This window comes from Sinohyriopsis cumingii, unplaced genomic scaffold, assembly GCF_028554795.1.
Source record: "Sinohyriopsis cumingii isolate HCF-2022 unplaced genomic scaffold, ASM2855479v2 utg001176l, whole genome shotgun sequence".
Classification (NCBI taxonomy): Eukaryota; Metazoa; Mollusca; class Bivalvia; order Unionida; family Unionidae; genus Sinohyriopsis; species Sinohyriopsis cumingii.
In genome coordinates, this window is record NW_028315968.1 from 1543108 (window position 1) to 1559786 (window position 16679).

General features: G+C 31.3%; 1 protein-coding gene across 3 annotated transcripts in view; it reads left to right on the top strand.

Moving 5' to 3' along the window:
* The first annotated feature begins 2215 nt into the window (after positions 1 to 2215).
* Positions 2216 to 16679, top strand: part of LOC149772762 (leucine-rich repeat-containing protein 34-like) — a 54446-nt gene continuing 39982 nt past the window's right edge. The window contains exons 1-5 of one of the 3 annotated variants that reach the window (XM_089947327.1): positions 2216 to 2259; positions 6316 to 6441; positions 10902 to 10916; positions 15942 to 16131; positions 16506 to 16589. In XM_089947327.1, coding sequence (XP_089803453.1) covers positions 6326 to 6441; positions 10902 to 10916; positions 15942 to 16131; positions 16506 to 16589 — 405 coding nt within the window. In that variant the 5' untranslated portion in view covers positions 2216 to 2259; positions 6316 to 6325. Of the gene's footprint in view, positions 2260 to 2397; positions 2522 to 6315; positions 6442 to 10901; positions 10917 to 15941; positions 16132 to 16505; positions 16590 to 16679 lie in introns of those variants that run through there. The other 2 variants (XM_089947329.1, XM_089947330.1) reach the window with 2 other exon arrangements.

The window sequence follows — 16679 nt, forward strand, 5'->3', positions numbered from 1 at the left end:
TCCGTCATGACACTATTTAAAACGTTTGACAGATGAGAGCCATGTAGTTAAGAAAAACGAAGTGCACTAAATCTCTAATTCCCACAATTAGTTAGACATTGAATGATCCTATCATAAAATGGGTTTTTTGTAGATCCACTTTTGCATGCCTAACCTGATTTAATCTGATTGTTTAGAACATTATAGAATTTGCGAGCACTAACAGTTACATCTATGTCAATTTGAAAGTGCATATATTGCTGGACACCGATAAATGTAAGACCATTACCATTCAATTTGTCAGCATGCTTACTAACTGGATCAATCCAGATGCAATAAATGTCAATAGTTTAACACGTATATTACCAATGTATGTGTGTACTCATCGAAATAACTACTGTGTGCAGTATGGTGCCAAGATACTAGACACCACTATAAACTGCCAAACTGCAGACATCGTAGCGATATGACTAAAAGATTGTTAAAGCTACGTTAAAAATCCAAATCACACTCACACATCACAATTTGTTTCATTCCTTACTGACCACGTTATTTTGTTTGCTTCAGTATTGTTTTATTCAATAGTATCTCTAGATGTCATAAATATTTTAAAAAATATTATTTATTTAATTGTTTGTCAATATTGTTTTTAGCGTTTGCAAATTTTCATGCGGTCTTTAGCATCCGAGCATCTGATCGCATTATCAGAAATGACAGTAGGATGTTCGTCATCATAAACCTTTTTTTCTATCTAGTTTTTACTCATTTAATCTTACTTTTCATCCATTTTTCTTGTATAATCATATGCTGTCTATTAGGGTCTCGGGATATTGATGTTAGGATTTAACCCAATTTTAAACGAGTGATTGAATTTCTCTGAAGTAGTGGTGCATCCTGCAGTCAATTTCATGACCATGTTATTTACTATTAAAACAAATAAGGTCACCAACAATACAGTCTAGCTTTCCTTTTGAGTCTGATGTGTCCTGTTAGGATTTCATGACTGTGTGTTCATGTGTGTCACAACCATGCTGACCCAATACACGTAGATACATTAGCTTCTTAACATTGATGATTTTAAAAAATGTGTAATACATGTCATATTTTCCACATGTGAACCAAAGATAAAATTACATTTGGTCTAATGATGTAAACTTGCATTAACTATAATTCTTAAGCTAACAGAAATAAGTATGTCTGTATAGTAGTTTCTTCTTTGTCTATTGTACAAATAATTACCTCGAATGCTAATGTTGTCTTTTTCTTAATAGTATATAATCCATAAGTATATTTACGTTAGTAAGCCTTTAACACAACAGCAGATGGAGGCTCCCCAAAACTTGATGATCAGTTTGATTTTTTTCTGGTCCATTTTGGGCATTTTGGGGGTTGTTTTGTTGTATTGTTTTTTATACTTGCGGCATCGCCAGTAAAAATGCAGTATACTTTAAATGTTTTTAAATGCCATTGTTATTTATTTGCGTTCAGTGTCATCTGGAAAAGGTATTATACATTCGGACTGCAGTTTTCACATATGGATTTGACTAGTTTTGGTATTACACTAAAGAAGTCATACAATCAGATTCAACCATCAATACCGCCCACTTTAAATTTGTTTTTCTTTAAATTTAATGTCACATTGCGATTTGTATCTTTCCGAAGAGTCATTGTTTTAAATTATCAAGTGTAATTATCACAATGTTTAATGGTTTGCATGCAATGTCAGTTTTGATATAGTATATTTCTATTTCAATAATTTCGTTTCATGTTTGAAAGTTATCACGTTTAAGGCATTATGGTGAGTTGCAGAGATATAGTAAAGTGGTATATTTGTTAGCTGTATAACATTTATTGGAAATATAATGTTAACATTTATCCTATCTAATATTTAGAGAAATCCTTCAGAATCTAAAAGAGGGATATATGATAAAACCTGAGAAACCGTGTTTAAAAAGATTGGAACAACCATTATTCGAATCTTGAAATACTGCAATTTAGGTATTGAAGAAATACAAATTCTTGCAAATTAGTCACTCTACTAAACAACACTTTAGAAGAAAAACGTAACATAATATCTCTCTCTCTCTCTCTCTCTCTCTCTCTCTCTCTCTCTCTCTCTCTCTCTCTCTCTTGTGCAAGTCCCGGCATCGGTATTCTATGTCAATATTTGACCAATATTACGCTATTGACTGGTTTTCTGTCTATCAATCTTCCAAGAGAAAAAAAAGTAGATAAAGGACACCAGTCTACATCGGTGACAAGTTGTTGTAGCAACAAGCGGTAATAATTTTATTTTCAAATTTTAGTTTTATGGATTTATATAACTTTTCTTTTTAAAATTATAAGACATAACGAGTGAGGTTAACTTCATTGTTGAATCAAAATGAAAATCTTGTTTAAACTGTATTTCAGTCCGGAAATTTGTTGGTAGATCACCCCGCCACTTTTTTAGTTGGAACGATTTATTCGTACTGCAGCCGTGTCGGCTACTGGATTTTACAAAAGTCACATCTTTTCTGTACCCATTGTAGCACTGTGAAAGGTGAATACATGTGGACGAAATCTTTAAATGGCCTTGCATCATCAAATCATATAGTGACACACGGGCTTGTTACAAATGAAATTATGAAATTACATCGGTAATAGATACTGTAAAGGGATTGATATTGTTACAGGTTTGAACCCCCCATTCCTTTCCTCCATCAACCGTTCCTATTTATTGCTTATGTAATGAGTGCCAGTGAAATAAAGGAGTGTAACATGGTACCAGTTTTAACTACAGTGATTTTCAAAATTGGCATTAAAGGTGCTCAGGATCGTGGAAGAAAAGACTAAACGTATAATTTTCTGATAATGTTAGTTTAAAAATATGAAAACTTAACTTGATCGGGTAATTATGCAACTGCTGTGTGGATTTTGCCAGTCCAATAAATCAACCCCCAAACATGTAATGACACTAAAGGATGATTTGGGGACCTTATATTGCCCATCAGTAACATTCAGGGTTTGGGGCTGATTTATCAGACTAGGACTAGGCTTTTTATTCAGATTGCCCATCAGTAACATTCAGGGTTTGGGGCTGATTTATCAGACTAGGACTAGGCTTTTTATTCAGATTGCCCATCAGTAACATTCAGGGTTTGGGGCTGATTTATCAGACTAGGACTAGGCTTTTTATTCAGATTGCCCATCAGTAACATTCAGGGTTTGGGGCTGATTTATCAGACTAGGACTAGGCTTTTTATTCAGATTGCCCATCAGTAACATTCAGGGTTTGGGGCTGATTTATCAGACTAGGACTAGGCTTTTTATTCAGATTGCCCATCAGTAACATTCAGGGTTTGGGGCTGATTTATTAGACTAGAATTATGCTTTTTATTCCCACAATTACTACACAGCCATGCAAATACTCCTCATGTATCAAGCACTTGCCACTGTTATAAATAACTTTATATACATGGTGGCAGTGCAAGGTAAGTCTTGTGAATAGTCACATCGAGTCCAGTGGCCATGCAAAAGGATTTGGCATTTTAGCTATTTTGATGCATTTCCTAAGCTTTTGTTGGGTTTCATAAGCGCATTGAAAACTGAGACATAAGTACAGTGGATTGAGACGAAGAAAATATATCGTTTATTTTGGTTGCTTTGTGCATGTAGATCTAGCAGATTAAGAAAAGGTTGGTAATATCTCATACTGTCCAGCATATATGGTACAGACCCTTTAGTCTGATTCTCTGTCAATAAATCTAACATCAAGCAGTAATATTTTGCAGAAAAGCAGAAAAAAGGCCTGAATGTATTTTTTAGAAAGGAGAAATGTTAAATTTAAAAGAAGTTCAAAGTAAAAGGAGACAACAAAGATAACAGATTTTAAAAGCTCAAAAGATTTGATGGCTTGAAATGAACAGTGTTATAAGCATAAAGTTTATATTTGCCTGTTTTGATTGTGTTTTTCCTGTCTAGTTTCTTTACACAAATGTACTTCCATTTGCTAATTAATTTCAAAGGTCTAACTCAGAGGTCTTAGAAATGCTTAATGACATGTATTTGGATGTAAATTTCTTTTCTGGGACAAAGAAGATTATGTACACAGGAGCCCTCGGTACGCACACAATATCTTTTTGTGGCAAATTCAGTATGGTTTGCCAGTCTTGCTTCAACCACCTGCTGAGTGAGAAAATATGTTTATCAATTGATCATTTCAGCTGTGCTGATATTTACAATGAAAGATTAATTCAGTGGCTGAAAGATCCACAGATCTACATGTTGTCTTTATAATAGTACATCAAAATAATATGACACAATAGCTAGGTGGCAAGTTCAAAGACCTTGACTAGCTACTGAGTGGTGAGAAAATGTGCAGATATTTACAGTGGCTGAATTCAGAGGCAGAAAGACCCAGAGATGTACATGAGGTCATTATAAGAGTACATCAGGTGAACAACTTTAGCTTTCATTATCTTGTGCATATGACCTCAAAATCAAGGCATGTCAAGACTTAGACAAAATGCTGTTTGCAAATTTGGATAAGTATTTTGGGGTTAGGGTAAATTGATGAAGATTATTATGAGATTCAGAAGAGTGCTAAATTTACTAAAACTGTTGGTTAGAATGGAAATGTTGCTGAGTGTAAGAAAGTGTGTGATGCCTGGCTTAGTGTTTGGAAAAAGGCCTTTCCTTGAATTGACAAAATTCATTCTGATTCTAATGGACAAACAAGAGCTATATGTCAGTGGTGTAAAGAACTTGGAAAATTAAACTCAATGACAACTACTGGTTCTTCTCATCTGGACATTTAGCCACTTCAAGTATGCACAGTATACTTATTGGAAGGAACTGCAACTTTTGCTGGTGGGACTCCTAATTTTACCTAAATAGGAATCCTGGCCTCCTAATTGTAAAAGTCTAGCAGCTTTTTAACTATTAAGTAAGGAGCAAAACAAACAGGAACAATTAGCTCATCCAGTCTTTACTGATTTTATACAATCTGTACTGATTATATGTAGCGTGTACTGATCATATGTAGTGTGTACTGATTATATGCAGATAACTAAATGTTTATACAGTATTAATATCTAGAATATGGAGTCAGGCTCAGGCTGTATTATCCCGACACTTTTCCAAACTTGCTGTTTTAGTCTCATGCCCACAAGTGATTGAAATTCTTTAAGATCACAAATGTATATATCCCACAGAAAGTTTTTTTTACAGTAGTACTAGGAAATGCAATGAATTCCAGAGAGGCAGGATCACATTATGCCCAATTTTTGTTCAGAAAAGGTTTAGGAACATTTATGATGAACAATAGGATGATAATTATTGTAGCATGTAAACTAAACACAGGGTTCATAGGGTCTTTGAAGGTCTTTGATAGTCTGTGAAAAATGATGTAGCATTTTCAAGGCCTTGAAAAGTTGGGAAAATCGAGCAGATTACCCTGAGGTCTTTAAAAATCTTTGAAAATTGAAACAAATTCAAACATTTTAATATCTTTCCATAATCACAAATAAAATTGTCCAAGGTTGTTAGATTCGGATGTAGTCATGTTTTTCTAATTTCTTTCTTTTGATGACCTGTTCAGTTTCATTTCATCTTTAAACAATATTGTAGTATTTTTTATTCATTTTTTTTCTCATATAACATAATTTGTGTACAAAATGTTAGCAAAAATAGGTCTTTAAAATCTAAGTTTGTGGCCTTTGAAAGTTTTGAAAAAGTCTTTGAATTTATCATTCAGAATTCTGTATGAACCCTGTAAACATGTTTCTAAATCCTTCAAATATTCACATAAAGCAGTAAAAAATACAATTATGTAAGATAAAAAACAGTTTTTTTCTTCTGATATCAGTTATTAAAAAATCAGTGCATTTAATACATAGTGTGATACAGATTCATAAATACATGGAATTTTTTTTTATTATTCTCAAAATTAGACACCCGTCATGCTGGTTTTAAAAAAACGTGCCAAATATATGTCAAAACCAGGTTTAAAATTTGCATTAACAACTAGGTCAATGTTTTCTAATACATTTTTTAATTATTATACTTATCTGACAGTCGGTTCATGACGGCAGTTAGAAATGTCCTGATCACAGTCCCTTGCTTCTTATATGGCTCAATGTTTGAAATTTAAATCAAAACATGGACTTTTCTCAAAATTTATATCAGCACAGTTGCCAAACATGTTTGCTGAAATCAAGATAATTTAGATATAATCCGTTTTTAGATGGTTCATTTTCAGCATGAAGCTTTTCATTATTTTTTATTCTGTGTGTCTGTGTGTGTGTGTGTGTGTATATATAGCATGTATAATTGAAAAATACATTGTATCTGCAGACATCTCAAAATGACAGACATCCTGACTACAGAGATACGTTATGAGTCTGTGTGTGCTGAACTGGAGGTGCCTAGAAATCCATACATCATCAAGATGCTTCAGAAAGAGAAAGAGGAAACTATTTTGTAAGATTACTACTGTGTGGATACACTTAGAGAGCAACAACAATGAAAGCTTTTCACAGTCTATTCTTAGTTGCAGAGTATTGGCAGAGTTGTGCCTTAATAATATAACAATATTCATTATTGGAATATTAATAATATAATAATATTAATAATGATAACCATCAATCTGAAAATAGATATAGCATGGAAATAGATATAGCATGGAAATAGATTTAGCATGGAAATAGATATAGCATGGAAATAGATATAGCATGGAAATAGATTTAGCATGGAAATAGGTCAATTTATTCTGAATGACCATGATCTTGATGGCTTGAATATCACAAAACATTTTTGGTAAAAAAATAGAAATTAATGCAACAACGCTGACAAAATCACACAAAAATGAGAAATAAAGATTTTGAACAAGTTCTTATTTTAAATTAAATGTACAAAACTTGTGGTGAAATTCGGTATTTTATGACCCTTAGTGTTTAATATTAAATATAATAAATAATAATATTAAATGTATTCAGTCATAAATTTTATTTTGAAAGTAGCACAGATTTACAGTTGTATTTATCAAATGAATAACTACAGATTTTATTCACTGAAGCCGCAGTATAATGTGATCACTCTCAAACACTTTTGGATGCCATGGACATAATGCATTTGTGGTAAAAGCATTATGATGCTATTTGTGATGCCATGTTGTGTTATTATATGATAAATATTGAAAGAAAATATCATGGATTTATTAACTGGAACAACATAGTACTGTTGTACGATAAATATATTAAATACAAAAATGTAAAGGTAAGTCATATAAGGTATATTATAAGTCAGTATGACTCTTGTTTTGCTTTGAAGTGTTGTGCCAAAGTGTGCATGAACATTTTCAATCAGATTACAAATTTTTAAATATATTATCCCCATCAATCAGAAGCATGGCTTTTTATTAGGTCTTTTTTAAGCATCTGTATGTCAAAATGTTATCAGTCTGTCAGTGATTATTCTACAAGGGAATGGATACTGCAAACTTTGTGTTAAAAGAAAAGTTCAGTTTGAATTCAAGATCCATAAATATTGCGATGGAGCCTACATTTATAGGTATTATGCTCTGGATGGTACATCAGACACAAAAATAGATTGTGTTGATTTTTAAGATTTTTGGTATTTTTACTCTTTAAAAAAAAATTAATAATGTCATATAAAATAATATGGGTTTGCATAAGGCTACTGGTTATCAAGATAGTTCATTTGTATTTATTCAGATGCTATACATCTAGTCAGTAAAAATGTTCATTTTCATTTTTAGTATTTTATTAGGTTCTGTTTTTGGATCATTGTGTTTAACCTTTGATTTTTTTATCAAGATGATCAACAGTGAATAATATTAATTTTTATTTCAACTTGGTTATCTAAAATGAACTGAGAAAGTATTTAGATATTTTAAACAATTGGTTGCAGTGACATATTTCAATGAATAATTGCATTAAGTGACTCTGTGAAATGAATCCAAATTATTATCAATCTAAATGACAAAAGTTGATGATGGAATAACAGTCTTCTGATTTGTAAAGAAGGGTGTTACTACCGTGTTATATTTATTAAACCCTAAAAGTATTAGAACTATTGAATCTGACATACCATAAATAATTGCTTATAATTCAGTTCTAACTGCAAACTACACAGACCCAGATATGTCATTGCATAATGCAACAACAGTTTTGGATTTTTGTACTTTGTTCAGAGTAATCAGTCAAACAATCAGCATAGACCCTGATTGTTGGTACATAATGCATTGGCAGTTGATGTTCTATGTTGTTTGCAGTTGGACTAAACTTAAAAACAACTTTATTAGATAAATATTTATTATAAGCAGATTGGAAATTGACATGTCTCTATTTTTGCATTATTTCTCAAATATGGCTTAACATCATTTCTTTGCCAGACAGTTGAAGAATTTGTTAATAAAAGATTCTGTACATAAATGTTGCTCATCTGGTACATTAATTTCATTACAAGTAGGCAATGTTAATTTCATAGCTAGTTGGCAATGTTAATTTTATAGCAAGTAGGCAATGTTAATTTCATAGCTAGTTGGTACTGTTAATTTCATTGCAAGTAATTAATGTCAATTTCATAGCTAGTTGGCAATGTTAATTTCATAGCAAGTAGGCAATGTTAATTTCATAGCTTGTTGGCACTGCTAATTTCATTGTAAGTAATTAATGTTAATTTCATTGCTAGTAGGCAATATTAATTTCACATCAAGTAGACAATATCAATTTCATAGCAAGTAGGCAATGTTGATTTCATTGCTAGTAGGCACTGTAATTTGCAAGTAGGCAATGTTAATTTCATAGCAAGTAATCAATTTCATTGCAATTTGGCAATGTTAATTTCATAGCAAGTAGACAATGTTAATTTATTAGCTACTTGGCAATGTTAATTTCATGACAAGTAATCAATGTAAATTTTATTGAAAGTTGTCAATGTTAATTTCATAGCTAGTTGGCACAGTTAATTTCATTGCAAGTAATCAAGTTGGCAATATTAATTTCATAACAAGCAGGCAATGTTAATTTGATGGCAAGTTGGCTGTCGTAATTTCATCAAACTGAAAAACCACAAATATAGTACATTTACAATTTATAATGTCTTATGTGACAGTTATATTTATATGACAGTCATGTTTGTGTCAGTTATGTGTATTTGACAGTTATGTTTATCTGACAGTCATGTTTATATTTTTTTAGTGCTTTGGACTTTGTTGGATAAACAAGTGTAGGCTGTAGTTGAAAATAGCATTTTTTGTTTAATTTTGTTGCCATTAACATCACTCACAAAATGTATTTTTAAATCCTTCTTGCTTGTTTAATTTTCAAAATGTAAATGGTAAAAATAAAATTATTCATGGTTTTGTGGAGAAAGATCACACGATCATATTGTTAACTCTTTCAGTACCAAATATTGTAAATAGGGTAGATCAATCTGTCTATAACTTGCATAAAGGCCCTTCAAACTTTAGTAAGCAACTCCAAAAGTATCATCCAATTCTCTAACTCAAAATAATTTTGTTGAAATGTTTTTAAAATTTTGAACAATTTGTTTGGATAAACAGAAAAGTAAACATACCATCCTGCAAGTTTTGCATTACACTATGGCAAAAACGTTCCAGTGTATTTTGCTTCAGAGCTTTGTTCAAGCTTTTTAAGTTTAGCAAGTCAACATCAAGTCAGAAAAGTGTCTTTATATCAAAAATTCTGTATTCATTGGTGCATGATTTATTAATTATATATTTAGTTCTGATATATATGATATATAAAATTTTATGATTTAAAAAAAATTAATTTGCAAATTTGCATAAGAAAAATGTTCTCTATGAAAATTGTTTGTGAACAAAATTAGTGATTTTTATGAACTGATGTGAACATATACTTAGAGAATACTATAAACTAGAGACATACTAGTCTTGTCCAGTAAAAATGAGTAAAGATATAAAATATTGTCCTGCAATATTGATTAAAGACATGATAATATTGTACAGTAATGCTGATTACAGACATGATAATATTGTACAGTAATGTTGATTAAAGACATGATAGTATTGTACAGTAATGCTGATTAAAGACTTGGTAATATTGTACAGTAATGCTGACTAAAGACATGGTAATATTGTACAGTAATGCTGATTAAAGACATGATAATATTGTACAGTAATGCTGATTAAAGACATGGTAATATTGTCCAGTAATACTGAGTAAGTATCATGATAATATTTTACAGTAATCCTGAGTTTTATTTCCATAATTTTGGCTAAATCAGTATTGTTGTCCAGGGATAATGTCGAAAGTGTGAGGTTGTTGTTGTCCAGAGATAATGTCATCAATGTAAGGTTGTTGTTGTCCAGGGATAATGTCATCAGTGTAAGTTTGTTGTTGTCCAGGGATAATGTAAACAGTATAAAGTTGTTGTTGTCCAGGGATAATGTCATCAGTGTATGTTTGTTGTTGTCCAGGGATAATATAAACAGTATAAAGTTGTTGTTGTCCAGGGATAATGTCATCAGTGTAAGTTTGTTGTTGTCCAGGGATAATGTAAACAGTATAATGTTGTTGTTGTCCAGGGATAATGTCATCAGTGTAAGATTGTTGTTGTCCAGGGATAATGTAAACAGTGTAAGGTTTTTGTTGTCCAGGGATAATGTCATCAATGTCAATTTGTTTAAAGTCAAATACACATTATCTTTTATTGAGCTACAAGTGTTTTTATGTATATGCAGTACAATATCTAAAAACAAGGTGTCACAGACAAATAATGTTTGCAATACTGTGGGATTTCAGTTTTGGTTTACTAGCTAGTTTTGCTTGCAGAAAAATAATTGCTATTGTTTTGTGCTAGTCCATCAATGTCTTTTTTTCCATTCCCCTGCATATACTGGTGTTGTGTTGTTGCTGCACTTGGCACATGCACAGGTGGCAAAAGACACGGTAAGTATTAAGTTTTATTATATATAATATAAATGCTTTTTATGTTAAAAATTTCATCAGAGCATAGTTATTCAATTTGAGATTACAAAATGTATGTTTTTGAAATGAAAAATCATTATAATAGTCTTTCAATATTTCTGTAAGGGTTGACTAAATTTATTTTAATTGCGTTTGTATCAATTGTTTGTGTGTTCTAAAAGCTTTCACTGTGATGTATGCTAATCATTATTATATATGTTAATTCTAATTTCAATGGATGAAACTTTTTAACAGTAGGATACTTTTTAACATATAAGCATGTAATTTTAATTTTCTAACATGTAATTTAAATCATGCTATCATGTCTGCCTCAAGTCTCAGAATTATCCTTGTTATTGTTGTGATTTCGTAAATGTCTACATCTTGCAAGTACTGTCATTAAGTTGCTGAATATACTTGTTTATGAATCACATCCAGCTGCATTAACATTGACCTAGATCTGCTCTCACATAATGTACCAGCAGATCAGGGTCTATTTTGTTTGATCTGCTGATTACTGCTAACAAACTGCAATGATCCAGATCTGCCAGCACATTATGCAACAGCAGATCTGGGTCTGTGCAGTTTGCATTTGGACTTATAAACGACTATATATGGTATTAAGTCCTGCTTTGGTTCATATTTTAAAATCAGCAAATTGTTAATAAGATGATAAATCATTGAAGTGCAGAAAAGGGGATTTTTTCACTACTTACTTTATGCTTTTAACACGTTTTGTTATAGGGTATGACTGATACATGGGTATGAACTATTTATGTCAATGAAATTTTCGCTTTTACCAGTATGGCACAGTTGTTTGGAATATTTGTATGCACATTGTTATGATTGGAGAAAAAGAAGATACAACACACCGGATTAATTCACACTTAATTTATCATGTTTTTGACTGGTTATAAGTTGTTTTTATTATCCTACGTAGGAAAACATTTAATGGTGGAATCTCTCTGACTCGGGATTTGTTTTCATCTTAGACCTCAATAAATGTTAGTGAATTTTGGAAACATTATTAGAAAAAGTAAACACTAATCTTTTCAATTTAAAATATCTGTAAATATAAAACATTCCTCATCTCTTATATTAAGCTTATTTAAGGAATTGTAAACTGTGACTAAAGATAAATCATGTCAGCAATTATAAAGGAAGAATGATAAACGGCTTGATATTATAACATGCTTTTCAGTAGAGTGAACTCTTGATGTTCAGAGAAGAGCTCGGACAACAAGTGCTCAGCGTCATTACTAATTAATCTTACAAGATATATCCACAATGCTTCTGCTTATATATGTCATTATATACTCTGAATTAAAAAATGTAGTCAGCTAATGTGAAGTAAGGATTATTAGAATGATATCATAGCAATACATACTTTCCAAAAGTATGATAAGTTATAGCCAACCTTAAATGAACAAGTGTTATGGACAAATCTGCACTTTATTTCATTCCGTCTGCAAGTAAATATTTAAATGGAGAATAGAAAGTACTTGAAGCTCAGATTTACACCTTAGATTTTATCAGAAAATCTCATTCTGTGAATATTTTGTAATGTTTTATTTTTTAGGGGAGAAATGATAGATTTCTGCCACCTATGTTGTATCACAGACTGATACAACATTATTTGTACACATATCGGCTTGATGGGCTTTTCATTTTTTGAATGTCTCTAACCGGTAGATTGGTGCTGTTTTATGTTTTGCTGTATTGGTTGTCTTTCTAGCATGCAGTTTACAGACAACACCGACCTATCATCATCTGTTCGTATGCCATTCTCATCCTTGACAAGATAATAAAAAGTTATTTCCAAACAGACTACCTGTTTGGTGTCAGTGATTTTTATTCAACCTTTTAGGCATTTCAGCCTGCTCCATTTGATCAGGTGCAGGACTCATCTACTGGTCAATATTCTCTTTGTTTTACAATGCATGCACACTTTTAAAATATTTTATTGCCAATTTGAAGTCTTCTCTAATATTTGGAACGTGTTATGGTGTTGTTCAAAGTGGAAGAAATAAATAGTATAGTTTAATCATGCAAGTAAAATCTTGTCTAGAACAAGTCCAATTATGGAAGTGGAGATCACTAACAACCAGATCCTTCACGTTTTACTTCCTGCAGATTTAAAACAAAATTGCTGTTGATAAAGACACCCTTTTCTATGAGTGACAAAGAAATTATTAACAACACACCAAAGTCTTCTACTGATTAACAAGAAAACTCTAACACATGTGGTTTGGAATCTGCCCCCTTTTCAGTTCTATGCTAATTGTTTTTTTATCCCATCAGCATATTCTGCCACTGATTACATACATTAGCATAAAAGGAGAATTTCTTGACTTGTTCCTCATGTACAATTTAAGTATTTTACAGATCATTTAAAAGCTACTTTTGAGTGAAGTTTCTCTATTTTTGTGTATCGATTTAGACTGAGTTTGGATGTCAGTACTTCTGGTGACTGACACACAGTGATTAACTTACAGTTTCTTTGATTTGTGGTTATTTGTTTTACTTGGGAGTTAACAAACAATAACCACAAATCAGAATTGAATGTAATATATTTCACCACATGACAGTGTAGCCCTAATGTTCAGCACATGTAAGCAAAATGTAGAGCAACAGCAAAACTTCCTGTAAAAGTGGTTATTAAATGAGTCAGTAAGTACTTAAAACATACATGGTAAACAAATGTGGAATACCAGTATATTCTTTATGTTGATATATGTTATCAGTGATTGAACATGCTAATGGAATAAACTAATCAGGAAAGGGTGGGCAGATTTCAAACCATGCGAGTTAGACACCTTGTGTTTCTTTTGTTTACTATTTTGTAAAATGTGAGCAGGTCTTGTCAATAGTTTATCTTTGTTGCTGATATATATAACTACATGTGCTTGCTACAGCCGTCTCACTAGAATTCTCAATTTAAACAATAAAAAGATAAATAACTAATATTTATTCCTGACTGCTGTAGATTAAAGTAACTTGTATTATGTAAGTATCATTTTGTATCAATTCTTGAAATGATATGAGTATCAATGGGGGGAAAACTTCATCAGTTTATCAGTTAATCATTTCATCCCTATTATTTATAAACGATATTGACCTTTTAGAGCAAGATTTGAAATTTAAAACTGAAATAAAAGGGAAAAAGGTATGCAAGCCTTTCTTATGGACAAAATGTATTTCAAGTTATCGTTATGTAGGAATATGCAGCATTATAATTCTTGTTATTATAGTTTACTACATTTGTATGGGAAAATATGAACCAGCTATATTGTTTTATGGCTTTATGGTCTTAAACTAAGCAACAGAAACAGAGTGAAACCTGGAATTTAAGCAAATTTCAACTATTAATTTATTTCCCTACAATAAAAAGTGAAAATTCAAATTTTCAGTTTTGTGAATTAATAAATCCTAAATAATCCTTAGTGTTCTATCATGTGTCTAAAAATATAGAATGATCTAAATGAATTCCAAAAGTCCTGAATGTTCTGATGTTGCAAGAGCCTTTATTGTCCTGATGTACCACAATGATACAATCTAGATCGTCTTTGAAATAGTTCTAAATAAACCTCAAGTATAGTTTTTGCCCAAAGTGTCAGGGAGCACTTTGTAATTCCTGAATAAATAATTTAAGTAAATAATTTCAATCAAATTGTAACAGAAAAAAATAAATATTTATTGATTTAGAAAATATTGTTTTTGAAGCATTATTTATTAAATAATGAAAATGAAAAACTAATGAAAGCAAACTAGTTTAATTTCTACTTATTCCATTGAAAAAAAGGCCATAAAGACAAATCCAGTCAAGTATTCACATTTGCATGGCACTGTGACTTGGTAGTGTTTGGTGGGATATAACACAATACAGTTTGGAGTAAATGTATGCAGTTCCAATGGTGTTGAATTATTAGAGGAAAAAAAATGAGTATGCAATAAAATAGATAAGAGAACTGAAGACATGCTTTATGAACTGACAATATTAATGGAATTCAGTTACTACAGTAACTGATGAATTTGCAGTTTGAGGCAACCAAATATAAATTAAAGATTTCAGAAATATGAATGAAATGTTTGCTGCAGTTTTGTCTTAAATTAACCATTGAATACATAGACAAACTATGCCTGTATAGAAGTTGTAGCTTTTAGCTTTATTTGCTTCCATTGCTAATTTTCATCATGTCCAGATGCAGCTGTTATAGTGGATGATAAATTATAGAAAAAGAAATTTATTAAATAGCATTGGAGATGGATTTTATTTTGCTCTCAGGTGGAAGATTTTCTAGAATTAGTTTTTTCACCTTCTGTTTATCTAATGTATATAGAACTTTTTATAAAAAAATTTACTTCTTTTAAAAAAAAAATTTTTTTATTATTTTAAAATTTTAAAAATACTGTAAGGCAGTTAATAATATAAAATTACTTACTGATGATCAAATTCATTGCTTACAATAGAAGAAAACAGTCACTGGAGTCAAAGAAAATAAAAAAGTTAGATTCAGATGTTTTATGGTTGTGGAGGAATTGTATTATTACTAAGATAATCGTTGTCTTTCCTTGGTAAGTGTGGTGAGACATGTCTTACCTGTGTAAGTGGGGTAAGACATGTCTTACCTGTTTAAATGTACTGAGACATGGTATAACTCTTCCAGTAGCAAAGCAGCAGTATCATTATGAAAATTTTATTAGTTCTTGCTGCAGTTTTTCAATTTAGATATACTTGTGGGTTGGGGGATGGGGTGGAATACATCATTGCACAGATGCAGAACACTTATTTATTTTAAGACTGCATATTATATTTAACTTTTACAGAATATTTGGTAATTTTCTAAATCTAAATCTCTTAAGGTAAAAATTAGGATCAAACTATAATGATATAATAAACCTAATTTATAATCAACATACATGCAGAATGTGCAAAGAAATCACAGAATTTGTAACATGATGGAGACATTCTAGTGTTGAATCTAATAAACATTTTTTGTTAATCAGTGATGCAAAAGACAGGATGCACCTGTACCTGGCAGGAAACAATCATCTACTGACAGACAAGCGTCTGGATGACAGTGACTGTGAGGTCATGTACAGATGGCTGCAGAACAATGTTTATGTGGAGAGCATTGACTTACGCTATAATAATATAACTGACAAGGGACTGGCTTTTATTGCCAAACTCCTGGAGGTGAGGACTTTGATATCTACCTATATTACAATTGTTGGATAATTTAAGTATATGTAGTTGGATTTATACTTTATTCTGTTACATGCATATCAGTGTAGCATAACAAAAAACAAAAGGAAAAACCAAAAATAGAATAGTGCCAAATGTTGAATATTGAATTCCCTTTTCAAATACTATCAACTCAAAGTGGGAGATCTCAAAAGATTAAATATCTCCAGTTCACTCTTAGTTCAATATTTGTATTCCAAAGTCAGCTATGGAAACAAAATGCACTGTTTATTGGCCTACAAGTTAAGGCATATTTAGAATGTCACTAATAATAATGGTAATTATTAATTTGTTTACTACATTGTGGATTTCTTTTTCTTTTTCAGGAAAATACAGAGCTGAAGGAATTGAATTTAATGTGCAATGAGATTGGAGAAGATGGAGCTAAGGTCCTAGCTAAGAGTCTTGAGGTAAGAGCACAATTTGAATTTTTTCAAGAAATTGCATAATAAACTCTTTGGAAAATGGTCCTGTATATAGTGAATTTTTTTGCATTCATT